The 18202-nt window shown below is 46.5% G+C and overlaps 1 protein-coding gene across 3 annotated transcripts in view; it reads left to right on the top strand.

The window, feature by feature from the left end:
- The window catches only part of pax7a (paired box 7a), a 46965-nt gene extending 29047 nt beyond the window's left edge, over positions 1–17918 (top strand). For 2 of the 3 annotated variants that reach the window (XM_037101163.1, XM_037101162.1), the window contains exons 6-9: positions 1873–2038; positions 2527–2720; positions 13682–13931; positions 15146–17918. In XM_037101163.1, coding sequence (XP_036957058.1) covers positions 1873–2038; positions 2527–2720; positions 13682–13931; positions 15146–15261 — 726 coding nt within the window. In that variant the 3' untranslated portion in view covers positions 15262–17918. Of the gene's footprint in view, positions 1–1872; positions 2039–2526; positions 2721–6114; positions 6267–13681; positions 13932–15145 lie in introns of those variants that run through there. The other variant, XM_037101164.1, reaches the window with a different exon arrangement.
- Positions 17919–18202: the final 284 nt, after the last annotated feature.

Raw genomic sequence — 18202 nt, 5'->3', positions numbered from 1 at the left:
TTTGATTCCAACTGCTTAAGTGTCCTTTCATCCTCCATAATGGTGAACTGAATTTCTTTTGGTTTCGGACAAAACAAGATATTTGAGAATGTCATTATGGGCTCGGGACTTCAACATTTTTCTGACGTTCTTGTTGACCAAACACCTAATAGATGAATCAAAAAGATAATCAACAGATTAATCGACAGTGAAAATGATCAGCAGTCGCGGCCCTGGTTAAGTTAGGACTGGGAGACTGCGGGAAAAAAGGAAGTGACAAAGCGACAAAGGAGAAAAAGGAAAGCGGGCGCTAACGTTTAACAGTTTTGTGTCCTCCATGATGGAACACCTCCTTCCTCGGCTTGGATGACAACAGGGGGAAGGAAGTCAAAGTGAACATAAAAGACGGGTGGGGTGAGTGGATGAGGTCGGAGGTGAAGTGGCACGGCGGGGTGGGGTGATGGGGAGTGTGTGGAAGAAAGGGGTGTGCCCCCCCGTGCCCCCCTCCGCCGGGGCAGGCAGCTGTTTGTCTGGCCCAGTAGGAGCTTAGTTCAGACCTCGGACCACGCTCCACTTCATCCCAATAGCAGAAATTTCACTGGAGCCACTCACCACATTTGTTTTGAAATAGCTGATTGAGGGATTCAAATGGGGTCTTTAGAAGCGATCGGACTCGAGATAAAGATTTCCTGTTGGTTTTCTCCAGTTGCGTAATTGACACAGCCGTCGCCTGTTGCTCCTCGGTTTCTTCCGAGCAAAGCGCTCCAAACCGAGCTATAAGCGTTTCAAAAAAAAAGAAAAAAAAAGAGAATCACATGGTCTTTGCAGAGGCAGTGACTGTGTGGGAAAAGAAGCACATTCAAATTAAGATCTCCATCGGGCTGAGATCCCTTGTAGGCCTATACGAGTTTATATGTATGTTTGTGTGTACAAAAAGAGGCAGCCCCCCGAAAAGCAGCGAGTATGTCGCTGTGTAAGTCCCCTTGAAAGTGTCCCTCTTTAAGACCTGTTTAAAAGGGACGCCCCCTCTTTGTGTCCACTGTTCTCCATGGCGTATGGAGGGGCTTTTGTCCCCCTCTTTCATGTGCTCTCACAATGGCCCGGGCCGTTTGAAACACAACAGTAGATGAACTGCGCTGACAGTGTATTAAACTCTGATGAATTGCCTGTGCGAGGCATAGATCAATGTCCTTCAACCCTTAGCACACAGCGAAGCCCGGGCCTTGTCTTGGTTAAATGGAACAGGTTGCTGGCTCTTTTCAAAAGGGCCTGATTATATTCATGTTTTGTTGAGGCAGAAGCCTTTTTAAAATGTGTAAATCTTTGCGCTTCAAAAGAGTCTCCCCTCTTTTCAATGTGGGGAATTTGGTGCTGCTCATTTTGTGAGCGTTTTGCAGCCTCAGAACTCTCGACTCCAAAGTTAAAACACCTTCTTTCTCTTCTGACTTTAGAAGCTTTAAAAACAACCACACAAAAACAGGCACAGTGGCGGTGTACCGGCAGAAGTGATGGCCCCTCTTAAAGCATCTAATAGCTACTCAAACATACTTGAGGTGTGCGGCGTGGGGGCTAGTGGCCTACGTCTGACCTTTAAATGACTTCTTCCCTCTGAAGGGGGCTTAGGGCAGCCTGTTTACACAGATCACAGCTTCAGGCCCTTAAGAACAACAGGGACGGTCCACTGAGCCTCTGTGGCAGCTCCCACAGGGACAGCACACTCTCAACTAGCACCAGCACCACCACTCACTCTAACTAGCAGATTAATCACAGGTGGCAGGAGGCAGCAGGCTCGACTTAGAGTCCGCTGCAGTCAAACACTCACTGATACGAATTTAAAATAAAACGTAACAATGCGGAACCTTTGATTTCAAGTTATGTGTGTTTCCCTTACAGGTGTGGTTTAGCAACAGGCGAGCTCGGTGGCGCAAGCAGGCCGGGGCCAATCAGCTAGCCGCCTTCAACCACCTGCTTCCGGGAGGATTCCCGCCCACGGGGATGCCGACTTTACCCACATACCAGCTTCCGGATTCCGGCTACCCCAGCACCACGCTATCGCAGGGTAAGAAAAGCAACGTTTCAGCCTCACAAAAAACACTTCCGTGGAGAACATACAGTAAACTCTGTAGCCTGAGTTTAATCTAATTTATGTTGGATCTAAGATTAGGTCTAAGATCACATTAGTCCTATTTATTTGAGGTATGCCATCCATATTTAATGTTCATTTTTTAATAACATTATAAATTATATAGGAAGCATGTGGTGAACATAAGAACCATGCAGCAAGTCGTTATGTTTACAGTCACATGTTCGTCACAGTGGCGCAGACACAAGCCTCCACTTATTTTCTCACCAGTCACTTCCGGTCTTTGAAAAACACAGAAGAGACTTTTTTTTTTTTTAATTAAGAGTTTGCAGGGAGGACAGTTAATGTATATCATATGACCTCACGTTTCCCTGCTACCCTCTAATGATTCTTGTTGCTACAGCACAGAATTTCACTTTATTTTCGTTTTAACCTGAGCTCTCCTTTACTTGCTTGTGTTGCAGAGGGCAGCACGTTGCATCGACCCCAGCCCCTGCCTCCATCCTCCATGCACCAGGGAGGTCTGAGCGCTGACAGCGGCTCCGCTTATGGCCTCTCATCCAATCGCCACAGCTTCTCCAGCTACTCCGATACTTTCATGAGCCCCTCAGCATCCAGCAACCACATGAACACTGTCGGCAACGGGCTCTCCCCGCAGGTCAGTCCTTCCCCCTCAGTGTATCTGCGCTAGGTACGCGTTCACATCCTTCAGTCTTCTGCCTCCCCTCCTCCACTTCCTCCCCTCGCTCTTCAGAACATGTAATTGTATTTGACTGAAATTAAAATTCAGAAACAGCATGTTCAGCAAAATAACTGCCAGTGTGGGCTTTTATGTTCGCCTTCCAAAGCCCTGGATTTATTTTAGCTACTCCAAATTGCTACATTTGTAAAACAATTGGATTAACATCAACAAATTAAAATTCATCTTGATAGTACCGCAAGTGCTCAAGCTGCTCCAAACAGCGGTTTCCCCGACTTTCCTGGGACATCTAAATCCTCGCGCAGCGCAGTGAGAACACATGCAGATGAAATAATTAGCTAAAGCTTATAAATGTAGACCCATAATCTTCTTCTCGTAATTGTCTGCAGCTGGAAGACTCCGGCGCTACGTGTGATTTCCCTCGTCATTTACTGCGCGATTTACAGGCAGAGTGACAGAGGCGACGTGTAGGTTTGTCGTGCTGGCCACTTCACGCGAGGAAAGAACAACATCAGGGTTTCCTAATTCCAGTTTAAATCTAAATAAGCACTCAAAATATCTTCTCCTTCTTTCCATCTTACTATGCGGTGCTATATGTGCGGGTTTGTTTGCGCCCTCTTTCTGAAAGAGCGGCGGATTTCACGTGTTAACCTCTTTGGACACCTCCATTAATGAGCGTTCAAATGCGACTCTATGGTAAGGGTTGAGCTTTAAGTAGCGCTGAATGAAAAATGATTTGTATTGATGCAAATCGTGTGTACGGAGTGAATTATGCACAATTACCCATCAATACTGGCCAGTCTTGCCCACCCTCACCAACAAGATGTGGTTAACAGGCAGAAAATAAGATTGAAATGGTGTGTAAAGAGTTGAAAATGAATTTCAATGCTGCATTTGTCCACAATTACCCCGTCGTTCACACGTGTTTTATTGGGAGTTTTTTTTTTTTCTTCTTCTTCAAATATTTCTCAAAGCAGATTGGAAACATTCTTGGTATTACCCTCTTTCTTCGGAGAAGAAAGAATTAAGGATTTTGTGACAAAAAAGAGATTTTCTCTCCTGCTGGAGCGACGGAGGATAACATGGAGGCTCACAGCGTGTTTGATTGTTAATCGTGGCACAGGGGCTTTAACTGCTAATGCTCTCACTGCAAACCTGCAGAAAAACACCAGGAACATGGAGTCGTTTTTTTTCTCTTTTTTTTTTTTTTCATTAATGGCTCTCTCTAATACTGGCATGGGGTACACTGTGGCTTTTTCTTCCTCTCTTCACAGGCATTCAAGAATGTGTTGGGATATTAAACATTTCCTGTCATAGTGAGGATTAGGACAGGAGCCTTTGGGCAACTGTACAGCATGGATTTCCACTATTCAATTACTCTATCAAGTGGGTTTGATTAAAGTGTTGTTGTTTTTTTTTTTTTCAAAGAAAAACCCACCTGCAATGCATTTTAATTTTGAATTCTCCTCTTTATTTACAAAGTTAAATTGTGGATTCTGAGTTCACGTTTTTTTTTTTTTTTCAGGGAGGGGGGCCTAAGCGTGTGGTGTGGATGTTGTGATGTGTCACACCATGTTTGCACTGCACAGAATTGAAATGTATTGAATGCATGCAGAATGCTGTGTGGCATTCCTATCAGTCTCTCAGCATGGAGATGAATGTTCCCACTGACAGCAGAATCAGAGTTCACTCTGTGGTGCAGCGGCCTGCTGAGCCGGGCAGCCCCTCGATTCTCCCCCTCTCTGCACAAACATGCATTAAACTCCCTCACACAATAAACACTAAGTTTACCTTGTTTGTCTTCGCGTTTAAACAAATTTCACTCAAACGGCAAATCACTTTTAGCAAAAAAAAAAAAAAAAAGATCCACCCGCGTTCAGTTTATTTTTCATGATTTACAGCAAATTTTTCCCTCCCCCCGTAATGGAAAAAGGAGCAGCACAAAGAGACTCTCTGTCGAGATGGAAATGAGAATTTGATATTGTAAGTTACAGACAGCATCTGTTTGCGGGAGATATGCTTGTGCAATGGTATGTGCAAGCTATTTCTTCAAGTGTCTGGCATTGATGGCCTAGCTGTTGCTGTAAAGATTGACAGAAATTCTCTGATTCCCAGTAAATGGGCTGCGGTGGCGAGGTGCCAAGTCTGTAATGGAATCCTGCAGCGTTCAGCAGTCCCGACAGGAGCTCGCGTCCATCCCAATCCCATAACCTATCCCGACAGCACACATTTTCCCATTACAGGCGGTGGAAAAAGCCGTGCACCCTCAAACTGGTCGCTGTCATTGTGGGATATACAGCGTGTTTGGCTGGTCGAGGGAGGCAGTGTATTAGGGGTGGTGAGAGTGAAGCTGTGCATGGCTGGGCAAAAGGTATGAAACCAGAAGTGTGTTTTGTTGTTGGTCTTGTTTCATTTAGCGGCACAGCAGGTGTTGGAAAGAAGGAAAGGCAAGGGCACGGAGGACAGGCATTCCACTATTCCTCAATCCTTACCTGGAGATTTAGGCCTGCGTCTGCTTTTCCCTTACGGTCTCTTTCATTTGTATTATTTCATTTTGAATAGCCCTCATGATGCTTCAAATTTGAATTCTCGCCACAAAACAAACAGGCAATATTTTTTCTTTGGACAGACAGCTTTCCCCATTAACCAAAGAGGTCATGCTTTTACAGCCATCTCTCAAGAACATTGTACATTTTCAACACAGACTTGTAATGGGAAACACTAAAGAGCCTTTTTAGATACTTTTTCAAATGATTCTTTGAAGCGGTGTCCATGGCCGGTGCATTTGCGGGCTGAATTCCTCATTATTGCATGACAGGGACACCTGCTGGGAGAGGAAAGAAAACAACTGCACCGACCGGAGAGCTGAAGCCAGGCGAGAGGAGCTCAGCAGTGGCAGAGCTTGGGTTTCACTCCTCGGAGAAATGTCTAGAAAATAATGACACCAGGTGACAGACGGAGAAGAAAACACATTGTTGGGTGCTTTAGCGGCGAGCTCCGTAGGTGCGGTGGACGGAGATCTTATTGCTGTTTTGACGAAGGAAGTTCGCAAAGTTTTGTGAGGAACTTTTTTTTTTTTTTTTTTCTTTTTCTGTTTTGCAGTTTTATGAAAGTGTTGTGTGTTTTGGAATGACAAGGATGTGTGTGTGTGTGTGTGTGTGTGTGTGTGTGTGTGTGTGTGTGTGTGTGTGTGTGTGTGTGTGTATGTGTATCTGAGGAGGGCCTTTGGGCTGTGTGAGTGGGCCGGGCCTCCACACATACATACATACACACACACACACACACACACACGTACACGGGATCAGAGGCAGAGCGGCTCTCACCCCTGCCTCCCTTTGATCTGTGTCCCCAGGCCTGCCTGCCCGCGCGGCGCTGCACCGTACCACGCACGCTGACACCATGCTCACCAGCGACTCCCCACAACTGTCTGAGAGAGATAAGCCAGGGGAGACTCCAAACTGTGCTGCTGCTCTTCCATTAGCTAGCGCAGACGCTTCTTTTAAAAACGGGATGAATTATTTTTAAGAAGCAAGCTCTGCCGTTGCCAAAAAAAAAAAAAAAAAAAATGGTGAGGGGAAAATGTACGGAACAATCTGGAGCGCTGGCTTCATTCCGCCTCCCTCCCTGACTTCTAACAAGACATTCTGCACCTGAATACCAATGAGAGGGGGAGATTCATGTAGTCCCCCACATTATTAAAACTTGGGCATTAAGCCTCTCACCGGGCACTGTGTCAGCTGGCAGGCTCCACTGACAACAAATCAAAGGGGATGAGCACATAGCCTGCATTCACAGCTCAGCCACTCGCAGAGCAAGAGGGGGAATACATACTGGTTAATTAGAACTCCCATTAAAACAAATACTGTTTCAATTTGGCAAGTATAAAAAAAGATGTAAGAGGCTTTCAGAAAAAAGAGACCTGCGGTTGGCAGCTGCCAAGAAAATCCAGGGACTGTAAATCATATCCACTGGCTATACTGTTTCTGCACAGATTATTAGTGTTTGCTGTTGTTGTGCAACACTTTTGAACTCTGAGGAAAGATTCTGCGTCTGCGACACTAGAAATGCACCTCTGCGCTCGTCGAAGCCGTGTGTCGTTGGCCCTCGTCTCCTGCCAGATAATGTATCCCGGGTTTGTTTCTGCTGATCAGTAATAGCATTGTTTCTCAGTCCACGCTTCAGAATCACAGTGCACATTTTGGTCATAGCTGTTTAAACGCAGCTCGCTCGCCATCCGTGCACCTGAGCCATTTGTTGCTCCCTCCATCGTTCAAGTCTCCCGAGCACCCAAGTGAAGCCATTTTCTTCCTCGTTCCAAAATATTTTGGGTCGGAGCTTTATGTATTCATAATCTATTTTTCACCTACCAACCTTCCTTCCCTCCATTTGGCTTTTTGTCATCCCATGATGCCTTGCCAATAGTGCTTTGCTCTCTCTCTCAATCTCTCTCTCTCTCTCTCTCTCTCTCTCTCTCTCTCTCTCTCCCCACCTTCCTCCCTTCTTGCTCCAACTCTCTCCCCTGGAGAGGCAGCTCTTCTCCCTACGCCCAGATGAAAGGCTACGGCGGACAATAAAAATGCTATTTAAATGCAAGGGTGTTTGTGTGCGGGTGAGAGATATTTCCTGCTGAAAGTGAGCTGCTGCATCCTGATAAATAGTAAATATAAGGGAATGTGATTTACATTTATCTTGCAGAGGCAGCCAATATGAATTTCAGTAAATCCTGGAAGATGGGGATTTAAGGAGGAAAATGACTGAGACTGATTCACACGCTGTGTGTCCCACGCAGCTGAAATGCCTATAAGGTGGAGAGTGGTACGGCCTTTTATTAAAGTATAGGCACAGTCATCGATCCTATCTGAAATACCTATTACACACAGGCGTACAGTGTGTCACATGCTCATCTGCGACGATTTCCACACACAATTTGAAGGTGACTCACACTGAAATAATAATAATAATAATAATAACAATAATAATAATAATAATAATAATAATAATAATAATAATAATAATAATAATAACCCAGGTGAAGTGTCTGTTCGACATACGCTACGTGACCCATCTCCCCAGGGTCAAGGGTCAGGGTGCAGGGAGAAGACGCAGTTTGCTGTGAACCTGTCCTGCTGGCCGGAGGTCTGGGGATGTTGTCTAGCTGCATGTGGTTCCTTTTAGTTCCAGATGCCACTCTGACAGGTGCATGGCTGTGATTAATACTCTCTCTGACTTCTTCTCTCACCCGCGTTTACTCAGTCTGTCCCTCCTTCCTCCCCCTCCGTCTCTTTTTTTCGCATGTCCCCCATCAGTCTCTCGGTCCCCTTCTTTGCAGTTTTCTTAGCCTTCGCAAAAGGCCAGAAAAATGAGTATCTATTTGGCAGCATGCTTCGGTGCACGTGTCTCCTCCACGGCTCTCTCTCCGCCTTTCTTCCTCCTGACAATAAGATGAGAATATGGGAGGCGGCTTGGTCCTCAGCTGCTTGTCTCATGCAGCAGCTCGCTCCCTCTCAGTCTCCAGCTGAGAGCTATTTCACTATTTATTTACATGTAATTATGGCTATGAGGTGCAGATATTAACACTGTCAAGAACAATTTGACCTGACATTTTTCACTAGACCTGGCCCCTGCTGTTTTTAGCAAACAACCCCCACCTCCCCTCCACCTCCTCCCCCTCCTCCCCCTCCTCCTCTTCTTCTTCCTCCCCCTCTTCTTGCTCCTCCACTCCCTCGATCCGCCTCGCTTTGCTTCTGGAGCTGCTCCCTCACACACACACACACACACACACACACACACACACACACATAGGCCCTGCCTGGCTGAAACCACTCTCCTGGAATCAGAAAATCTGCCGTTTAATTTAGAAGAGGCGTTGGTGCAAGGTGCGGGGAGTTGAAGAGTGTGTGTGTGTGTGTGTGTGTGTGTGTGTGTGTGTGTGTGTGCGTGTGCGCGTATGTGTGCGTGCTTGCCCGTGTGTGCATTGAAGGGGCCTCTCTTGTTCCCAGTGGCTGAATCCATCCCATAGTTACTCAAGCATATCACTAGCAGAGAATAGAGGATTGCTCCCCACACGTTCTCCAATTGCAGTCCAATAGACGGCATATTAACCTCTGGTTAGTGCGAGGCCAAGTTTATAGCTTATACTCTGGGACGTTTAGGAGGGACTCGGGGGGCGGAGGGGGTTGTCTGGGCTTCCCTCAGCTCCAGCAGCTGCGCTTTCTTGAACATTAAGGCAAGCACGAGCTAAAGAGGGCTGCAGAGGATTTATTTAATGGAAAATTGCGAAGAGAGAAGAAGAACCTTAAAATAAATACGAATTCTTGTTCCATCTCTGCTTGTTCGAGCCTCCTTTGTATGCATGGGCAGCCTGATGGAGCGCAGGCTGGCTAACATGTTGTGAGGAGTGACAGCTTGTTCCAGTGCCCACTAATCGTCCTCATCTGTGCCTGCCTTGTCAATGCCCAGATTCTGTCAGTGCCAATCAGCCAATTAATTGAACACAATTAGCACCCCGCCCCAGCCCCCCATACGCACCACATTCTTCAAAGGCCCATCTCTCGCTCCCTCCAGCACCAAACCCCCCCACCTCACCCTCCTACCTCTCACTCTGCCTCTGTCTCTTCATCCTATGGCGCTGGTGGTGGAGGACACTTTTCAGTTTTTATTAATGTGCCGCGGCCAATTAACGCAGTGGCATGCAGGCCAGAGCCCGTCATCTGCTGCCTGCCACCATCCCGGCTGTCTGCTGCGGCCCCACGCCACCCCTCGCGCCACCTCCACCGTGACCAAAACGCTTTAATTCAATTTATGCAATCACTGTTATTTTTAAATAGTCATTTTGTCTGCTCAGATGAGGGGCCTTACTGCCCGCTGGGCCGGCCCTCTCATGTGAGGGATGGGGGAAGGGTGGAACATTGTGGGAGCAGGAGTCGACTGACTTGGAGGAGGGTGGCGAGGGGGGTGATCCCTGATATTTTTATTTGTTATTTACTTCATTTGTGTTTGTTTAGTTTCAGGTTTTTAGGAGTTTGATTCAGATTTTTTGAGAACTGAGAATTGTAAGGCATGAAATCAAGGTTTTTTAATCTAGCAATTTTTTTTATTATCATTTGCACTTATACATTTTTAAGAGACTAAATTTAATGTTTTCAAAGTCAGACACTTTCCGCACGCTGGATCTGTGTGACTCCCGGGTCACAGAATTAAACACAATTCTCTTCCTGTAATCACACCCTCAGGACTGGCCTTCAAATATTGATCTGAAATTCAGTGTCATCACTGTGGATCTTTAATCACTCACCGCTGAAGCCGAATATCAGCCGGGCCGATCAGCTAAGGTGCAAGATGCTATTCTGCAGCGCTCAGATAACTTACAGACATTTGGAGTGCTCATTTTTCCCTGTCTGCCCCGGTGACCTCTGCCTAACTTAAAGGTACATCTTGGGGGCATTTTGATTTGGGCAGAACAGGGAGCTATCGGTGACAGAGGAACTAATCCAGTCTTGCGCAGATTAAGAGTATTTGTGGAGTGGGGTGTGTTGGCGCTGGCGCCGGGAATGGAACAGAAGGGGCTCCTATCAGCTCTCCAGGCAGGCTAGCCCTCAGGCCAGCGCAGTCCTACAGGAGTCTTTGTACTTCCCAAAGCCTCCACTTTCCTCTCACTCACTCTATATCACTTTCTCTTCCCTCCTCTGCCCCCCTCGCCCTCTTCCTATGGGCTATCATATTTTTCGCCGCTCCACTTCCTCTCTGTACGTTTGTGGATTTGTTTTTGTTTTAGTGCAACGCAAGAGTCCGCACGTCCACTCGTTATCGTCAGGCGACGAGTAGCCATCATTTTTCTGAGTGACAGACTCGAGTAGAAAAAGACAAAAATGCTGCACATTTTGATATCGCACAAGACACTCGAAGTACAAAACACCCACAAGTTTAAATTAAAAAAATTTTAAAAAAGAAATCCTGGTCACGTCCTCACTGTTTCTTTGCTAACTTTCCCCTCTTTGTTTTTATTTTTCCCCAGTGTTTCTCTCAGCTTGTGTTTTTGTCACATTGTTTTATTCTGGAAAGAAAATCCAACAAAGAACATCTCGTCAAACATTCACGCGGACAAAAAAAAAAAAAATGTAATTTGACTGTTGAAGAAATTAGGGAGGTATGAAAGGGCCTCTTTTTGTCTCTCAAGTGCGCTATTTATTTATCTGAAAGGATGCACATTGTATCAATTTACACTCTCCCCATTCACTTCGCCACAGGCTGGAGGGCTCAGAAGTTGAGAGAATTAATTACTTTTTTATTATTATTTATAAAGTAATCTATCTGTAGAGGAGAGGGAGCGGAAAAAGGAGAGGGTTGGGGGGGAGAGGAGGAGGAGGAGGAGGAGGAGGAGGAGGGGTGAGAGAGAGGCAGGGAACGCCCTGGAGCATTGTCCTTTAAACTAGGTCCTGGCTCACATTATCTCCCAAACCAGCACTCACACAACGCCGAACAACAAACGAACTCTGGGCTGCTGAGGACGCCGTATGCAAGGAAAGAGAGGGAGGTGGTGGTGGTGGGGGGCTGTGTTTGGGGGGGAGGGAGGGAGGGAGGAAGTCTTCTCTGCAAGAGAGTAAAAAGTGTGTTAGGAGGAATAATGTGGCTGTTAAGATTTCTTTCTCAGCTCTTAAATTCAAACTCCACAAGTCTTGTTTAAAGCACCTGAGAGTTGTAATTTAAATCCTGGTGCAGCAGACCCCATCCAGTGAAACTCCGTCAGCCATCACATCGACAAGACACTTGCTGAGCCAAAACCACACTCCCTCAATGTCCATCAAGCTGTGTTCCTGTTATATATAGAAATATAACAAAACAGTGATTTATTCCTCTCTGGGAGTAAATTCTCCGCCGCACATTTTGCGCTAGAATTCAATATCTGTAAAGTTTTGTAGCGACAAAAGTGTGTAAAGGTATCCAGCTGCAGGCGATTTTTTTTTTTTTTTTTTACGAGCTCATGTGACTCGGTATCATTTAACCCCTGAATGTGAAGTGAGAGCTCTTTATGGGGACATCAAACGGTCAAACTCGCGCTGTTAAAACAGACCTCTCTAGAACATAAAATACTGTAGATGTGGTCGGAGGGAGACAACTTTGCTTAGTCCAGACGTGGCGCTCGTTCACCTCTATCTGTCCCCCCGTCGGTGTTGGACACAGGTTTCGACACAGAATCTAACCGGTGCAGTGAGAACCTGCAGGAACACTTAAGAAGGACAACTGGGAGAAAAGCGACGTCCTCACACATGACAACACTCGTTAGACTCTAAAGTGGCCGGCCCATCCTCATTCACTAAAATAGCAAAACTGCTCCAATGTCAACGATAAGGAGTCATTTCCTTTTGAAGAACTTTCATGAGCATGAATAATAATAATCGGGCCAATTGTTGGCTCTTCTATTTCATGAGGAAGCGATGTAATCAAGCTCCAATTAACCAATGACTAAAATGGATCCGTGCCCTGCGGCGGTCTCTCTCAGGACACTTAACGAGCGCTCCCCTCCTTCGCAAAGCGTCAGGACATAGCTGCTCCTCAGAGGCTGCAGCCCGGCTCCATATGGGAGGGAGCATCACATGTGTCCGGCATGAAGAGGGCCATGAATCTCCCTCTTATGGATAGATGTCACATGCTTTGTCCGCAGATGTGGAGGGGACGGGGTGGGGGTTTCCATACTGATAGAATTAACATGTGGAAATGACTAACCAGCCTTTATGTTTCTGATGTGCTCCGAGTGCTTTATATTTCCTGGGAGGCCTTTTCTAAAGATATGATTAATTTGCAGAAGATGGTTAATTTTCCCTCTGTGGGATATCCCTGGCTTAGAGCATCGTTTGTGCACTGTTTGGCTTGCCCCTCCGTTGCCTCTGTGAGTCTGTGCATCTGTGCATGCATGCAAACATATGTCTGCGTGTGCATCACCCCTGTGTAACCACCTCCATGATGGGCTAATTGGTTTAGCAGCCAAGGGGCCAAAGGCCAGTGCAGCATAGCAAAACTCAACATGAACCTGATGTTGAAGGGAAGGCTTCCCTGCTATAGGAGGGAAGCATGTGTGGGACAATTCCCTTTTTACCACCCCCTCCCACACACACACACACATACACACACACTTTCCTTTTTCACTTAAAGAAACTCGCAGCATAAGAAAACAAAATTCTCCACAGTGTTCTGGGCCGCTGTCCCTCAGACTGGAGGAGCACTAGAGGTAATCTCTTCCATTTTAACATATTTTGAGACCTTCTTCTGACGAATGTCACATGCTATTACATTAATCTAGAATATTGAATTGGAAGCTTTTATACACTATGAATAATATACACACTGTGATATTCAGGCGAGCCTCAACCTGCAGTATCAGCGGGCCCCTCAGTAAGGTTTGTGGAGCCTACTTTGTGTGGGGATCTGAGGGGATCATTTACCAGTTCCAACTCCATTACTATTCATGAGATGGGTAGGCTAGGGGCGAGGGATTAGGGACTCCCTCGGTGCTTGTTGTGCTGTAGGCTCGGGCTCAGGCCTCGGGCTCGGGGACAGGGGCTGTCTGGCACGGATGGTGGGTCTATTATCACCCTGGGACCCTTCTGTCCCACAGCAGAACACTTACTGGCAGCGCCAGCTAATGGAAACAGTCTCTCTTGTTCCCTTTCTCCTTTTTTCTAACCTCATCACCCTCCGTGTATCCTTCCCCCTACTCTTTAAAAAAAAAAAAAAAGATGGGGAAGTTTTTCCCTTTCCCTATTTCAAAGTTGAAATGGTGTATTTCTATTGGCATCTTTACCGTGAAGTGCCAGGATGGCTCTATATTTGCAGAGAAAAAGTACTTTCCCTCAACTCTGTCAATGCTTTGATCCTCAATTTTCCAAATTTCTAACATCCTTCGTTCCCCCTTCCCCCTCCAGGTGATGAGTATCCTGAGCAACCCCAGCGCCGTACCCTCCCAGCCCCAGCACGACTTTTCCATTTCCCCCCTGCACAGCAGCCTGGAGAGCTCCAACCCCATCTCAGCCAGCTGCAGCCAGCGCTCGGACACCATCAAGAGTGTGGACAGCCTGGCTTCCTCCCAGTCATACTGCCCCCCCACCTACAGCGCCACCAGCTACAGCGTGGACCCCGTCACTGCGGGCTACCAGTACAGCCAGTACGGCCAGAGTGAGTAAAACCTGCATTAACAGTTGCGTTCTGTGTGATTGTTGCATAAAGAGCTGCTTCTTGTGTCCATACGAGAGCTTTCTTTTACATCCTCCCCTTAAGTTGATTTAAAGTGATGCCCACCTCCCTGAGCCTCCTGACCTTTGCACCCTGGTTGGTGGAGGCAGACACGTGCTCTTGATAAAGCCCCCCCCCCACCACCACACACACACACACACACACACACACACACCACCACCAACACCACCATCCTCCGAGAGAGCTGCCTTAGTCACACCCCACTCCACTTGGATGGGAAAGAGGAGAGGGCCACTTCAAAGAACGGCACACCCTCAGGGGCCACAGTGTCCTCTTGCCCACCTCTCTCTCTCTCTGCCTTTTCCTCTGTTTTCCATCACACACACACACACAGACACACACACACACAGACACACACACACACACACACCCTGAGGGCAGGAAAGAGTTTGCTTTATTAGATTAGCATAATTGACTGATGCTGTCACAGCCATTCATAAGAGCTAAAATGAAGCACACTTCCCCAACAAGCTAGCCAGCGCTGACTCCAGCTCTGGCTCCAGCTAGCTGACATTTGTTTGTATTTGTGTGCGTCTCCTTGTAGCGATCGGCTGCATTGTGCATCTGCTGTCTTCCTTTTTAATGTGTTTGTGTTGTGGGGCGTGAATGCACGTGGGCGCGTGCCGATCCGTCATGTTGCGCCCGTGCGCGCGCACGCCGGCGTTTTGTCGGCAGTGGGAAACTGATGGCAGTGCGGATGTGAGCTGATGTGAGGTTAATTAAGATGGTGATTGAGCACAGTAGATGGGTAATGAATGGAGGAGAGAGGAGAGAGCTGCTGTCTGAGGATGAAAATGATCGGCCATGTGGAGTGTGGAGGGCATGAAATCAGAGATGCCAAGTGTAATGAAGACTGGCACACAGAACACACACGGGGAGCCGTCTGAGTGACAGCATGGAGACTCCACCAGGATGCACATGCTCCGTGCCAGCGGCGTGCCAACCTCAGACAAGGGACAGGGGAGGGGTTTTTATCTTTCACTCTCTCTCGACGAATTGTTTTTCATTTGACTCACTCGCTTCTGCCACAACTTATTTCAGCCCTAATCAGAGAAATGAAAAGAGAGCGAATAGGACATATGTCTCGGGAATCTACCACCTGTCTGATGTGTGTTTTGTTCTCTTTTATTTTCCAGCTGCCGTCGACTACCTGGCCAAGAACGTGAGCTTGTCCACCCAGAGGAGGATGAAACTGGGAGACCACTCGGCCGTGCTGGGACTGCTGCAGGTGGAGACGGGTCAGGCCTACTAAAGCTCGCCCTGCGACCGCTCTCCTCCGCACTCTGCCACCCTCCTCCATGCTCCATCAAGTCTGGACTCCAACTCCAGCTCGCCTCGCTCTGCAGTTCCGGCCATGATATCAGCGCACAGGCGCGCAGCTGTGAAAGGGTGACGCTTGCGGGTGTGACAAGGCTCTCCGGGGAATGGAACTTTAAACTTTTCACGCCATTGTCAACCACCAGGCGGCTCTGCACCCTCTCTTCTCGATATCTGGGCGTCTCTGCCTGCTCCCTGTACTCCCGCCCCAGCCCCAAACCCTGTTTTTGTTTTTGCTCAGAAGGCCAGACGGCACCCCAGAACACCCCGGGATAGTCGGCCGCCTTGGCCCGGGTCCCTTTTTGTCGTGGCTGCAGTCCAGCACACATTACGAGCCATCAACAACATGTACTTTGACCTTGCTGTTCATAGTAGTTAACAAAGCCAATATCATTTGAACGACTCTTCTTCTTGTTCCTTTTTGATATTGTTAAGATTATTGTTGCTGTTATATGATTATGGTTAATGTGATTTATGTTGTTCTTTGATTCCATTCGTATCTCTTTTCTCTGTTAGATGTCAGTGTGTAAAAACACAGTGTGGATGACTGAGACGATTTCGGGAGTGAGTGTCTGTTGCGTGTGCATGTTCTGCGTGTCGGCACAGTCACACGAGAGAGAGAGGATGATTGTTTTCCAAGCTGCTGTTCCTCTGCCTGTTCCCTGAGCTCTAATGTTCGTGAGCGATTTGACCTTCCCACTTTCATATTCATCTTGACATTCCTAAAGAACTTGGCCACTCTGTGGGAAGTCTGGCTGGATGGATTCTGCAGGGAATTAAAGCAGCGTTTTGGCGGCCAATAGCTTTCCCCTTCTAACCTCCATCCCATCCTTAGCCGCGGTCCATGGGGAGGGGGGCATTGTTTGCAAAAACAGGATTGGGGATATTAATGCATTTTGTTTAGAAATATGGACCTTGCCAAGGAGGGCTAACTCAGCCCCCCTCCACCTCCCACTCCACTCCTCCCAAATCCCATCTGCCAGGAAACCCTGTGTGACTTTAGCAGTGTAAAGCAGATTAAATCACACAAAAATAATGTCAAAGCTAATTCACATTGACCCTTCCCGTCGCCCGTCAGTATTTCTGTTTTTATAGACTAATTAGCACATTTTGTAAATGCACCTTCGGTTTGGTTTTCCACCCTCGGACGAAGTAAACATTCCTCGAAAACATTCCACAGCCTCCATCTCCGACATAAGCATTCCAGCTCTTTCTCTTACGAGATTAAGAAAGTACACAAGCTGTGCCATTCACATGCACTCTGGAAAATCATATAATCCAGTCAGTTGTGAAAGGGCACAGGTAACACCGCTGATTGGCCCCCCTCTCTGGTTCTGGACCAGAGCCACCTCTAATCCTCCACTTTGTCGTACTCACTGAAATGTACAAAAAAAAAAAGAAAAAAAAAAAAAGAAGAAAAAATTTCAAGGATAGCTGGATATGAGACATTTGTGTAGCACTCATAGTTGACTTTTTGACGCGATCCAGGACCAGATCTTTGTGATTTTGATGATGATGACGATGATGATGATGATGATGACAGGATCCGGTCCTCACTCGCCTTTTAAAAACTGAAAACCTGTACAGTAGCTGGAGCAGATTGTGTATTGTTTGTTTATAAAGAGTATGTTTTATACTAAAACAAAACTATGTCGAGTGGTAGGTAAGCGAGGGACCTGTGGAAGTAAATGTTTGATTTGAGTTTCCTTTAACTGGCTTGTTCTTTTTCTGTTGGTTTTGTTCTTAACTGTATTTAACTTGTTTTGTTTTGACCAAAAGTTCTGTTTCTTGTTCGGGCCCAGGCAAGAATGAATTTGTATAAATTAGTAAAAAAAAAAAAAAATTAATAAATTCCATGAAAAATGTTCCGATTGAAAAATTGTACAAAGGAGGATCAAACTGAGCTCGATGGAAAGCTCGGGGGGACACAGACTGACTCTTGGACCGCAGGACTGCTGTACATTTGAAAGGCTTTGGAAGCTGTTGCCGACCACCTGATCTCACAGACCCGACTGGACCTGAACACGCCTGAACCCTCCTGAGACTTGTGTGCAGGAGGTCCGTCGACGGGTTCGGCAGGACGACAGTGGCGACAGTGACGCCGGTGAAGACAGCCCTCTCTGTTCTGGGAAATCGAGTCACATTTGATTTGTGGGACCAATAAGACTTCGGAGAAGAAGTCGAAAAGTAACGCTGACTCCGCACTGAATCTCGGCAGCGCTTCCGGCTGCTCCGCTTAGACGCCTCACTCGTGTATATTTTAAAAAGGAAGAATTTCAGACTCGTCTTTAGTGTATCAAACCCATTTCTAACACTTGCGTCAATAAACATTTGGATATTTAAAGCATTCGACTCCTTCCCCCCCCTCCCGTCTGTTTGAACCTTAACCTGTTTAGTTGCTTTCTGACATCTGTGCTTTGCTTTACTCCTTCTTCTGTTCCGCATGTGTGTATATTATCATGGTATAATTTATTCTGCTGTATGAAGTATTAGAGTAGTGGGAAACTTGTACTGGTATTTACTACCTTCAGCCTGTTGGTGTGTTTACTGTAACACTGGCGTAACTGTTATCAATTAAAGATCCAAAACTGATTCTGACATTTGTCTCTTTTTTTCCCCACCGTGTGTTGACTGACTCTCATCTTTCCCTTCACATATTAAATGTTGACTGAAGTCACACTATACATTTTAAAAGATGATTTTAATTTTAAAAAGTCAGGGAACACATTACCTCAGAATTACCATGTAAAGTAGACCGTTAAAAGTTAGTTTATGAAACTTTTAGAAAAAGTTTTAAGAACTTAAAGTTATTTGTCCACTTTGGTAATTTTTCTTAAAAGTAAATCACTTTGTCAGATTGTACGATGTAGTTTCAC

Source organism: Acanthopagrus latus, chromosome 6 (genome assembly GCF_904848185.1).
Source record: "Acanthopagrus latus isolate v.2019 chromosome 6, fAcaLat1.1, whole genome shotgun sequence".
Taxonomy (NCBI): Eukaryota; Metazoa; Chordata; class Actinopteri; order Spariformes; family Sparidae; genus Acanthopagrus; species Acanthopagrus latus.
The sequence above is the reverse complement of the archived record's forward strand: the minus strand, read 5'-3'. Positions and strand labels throughout refer to the sequence as shown.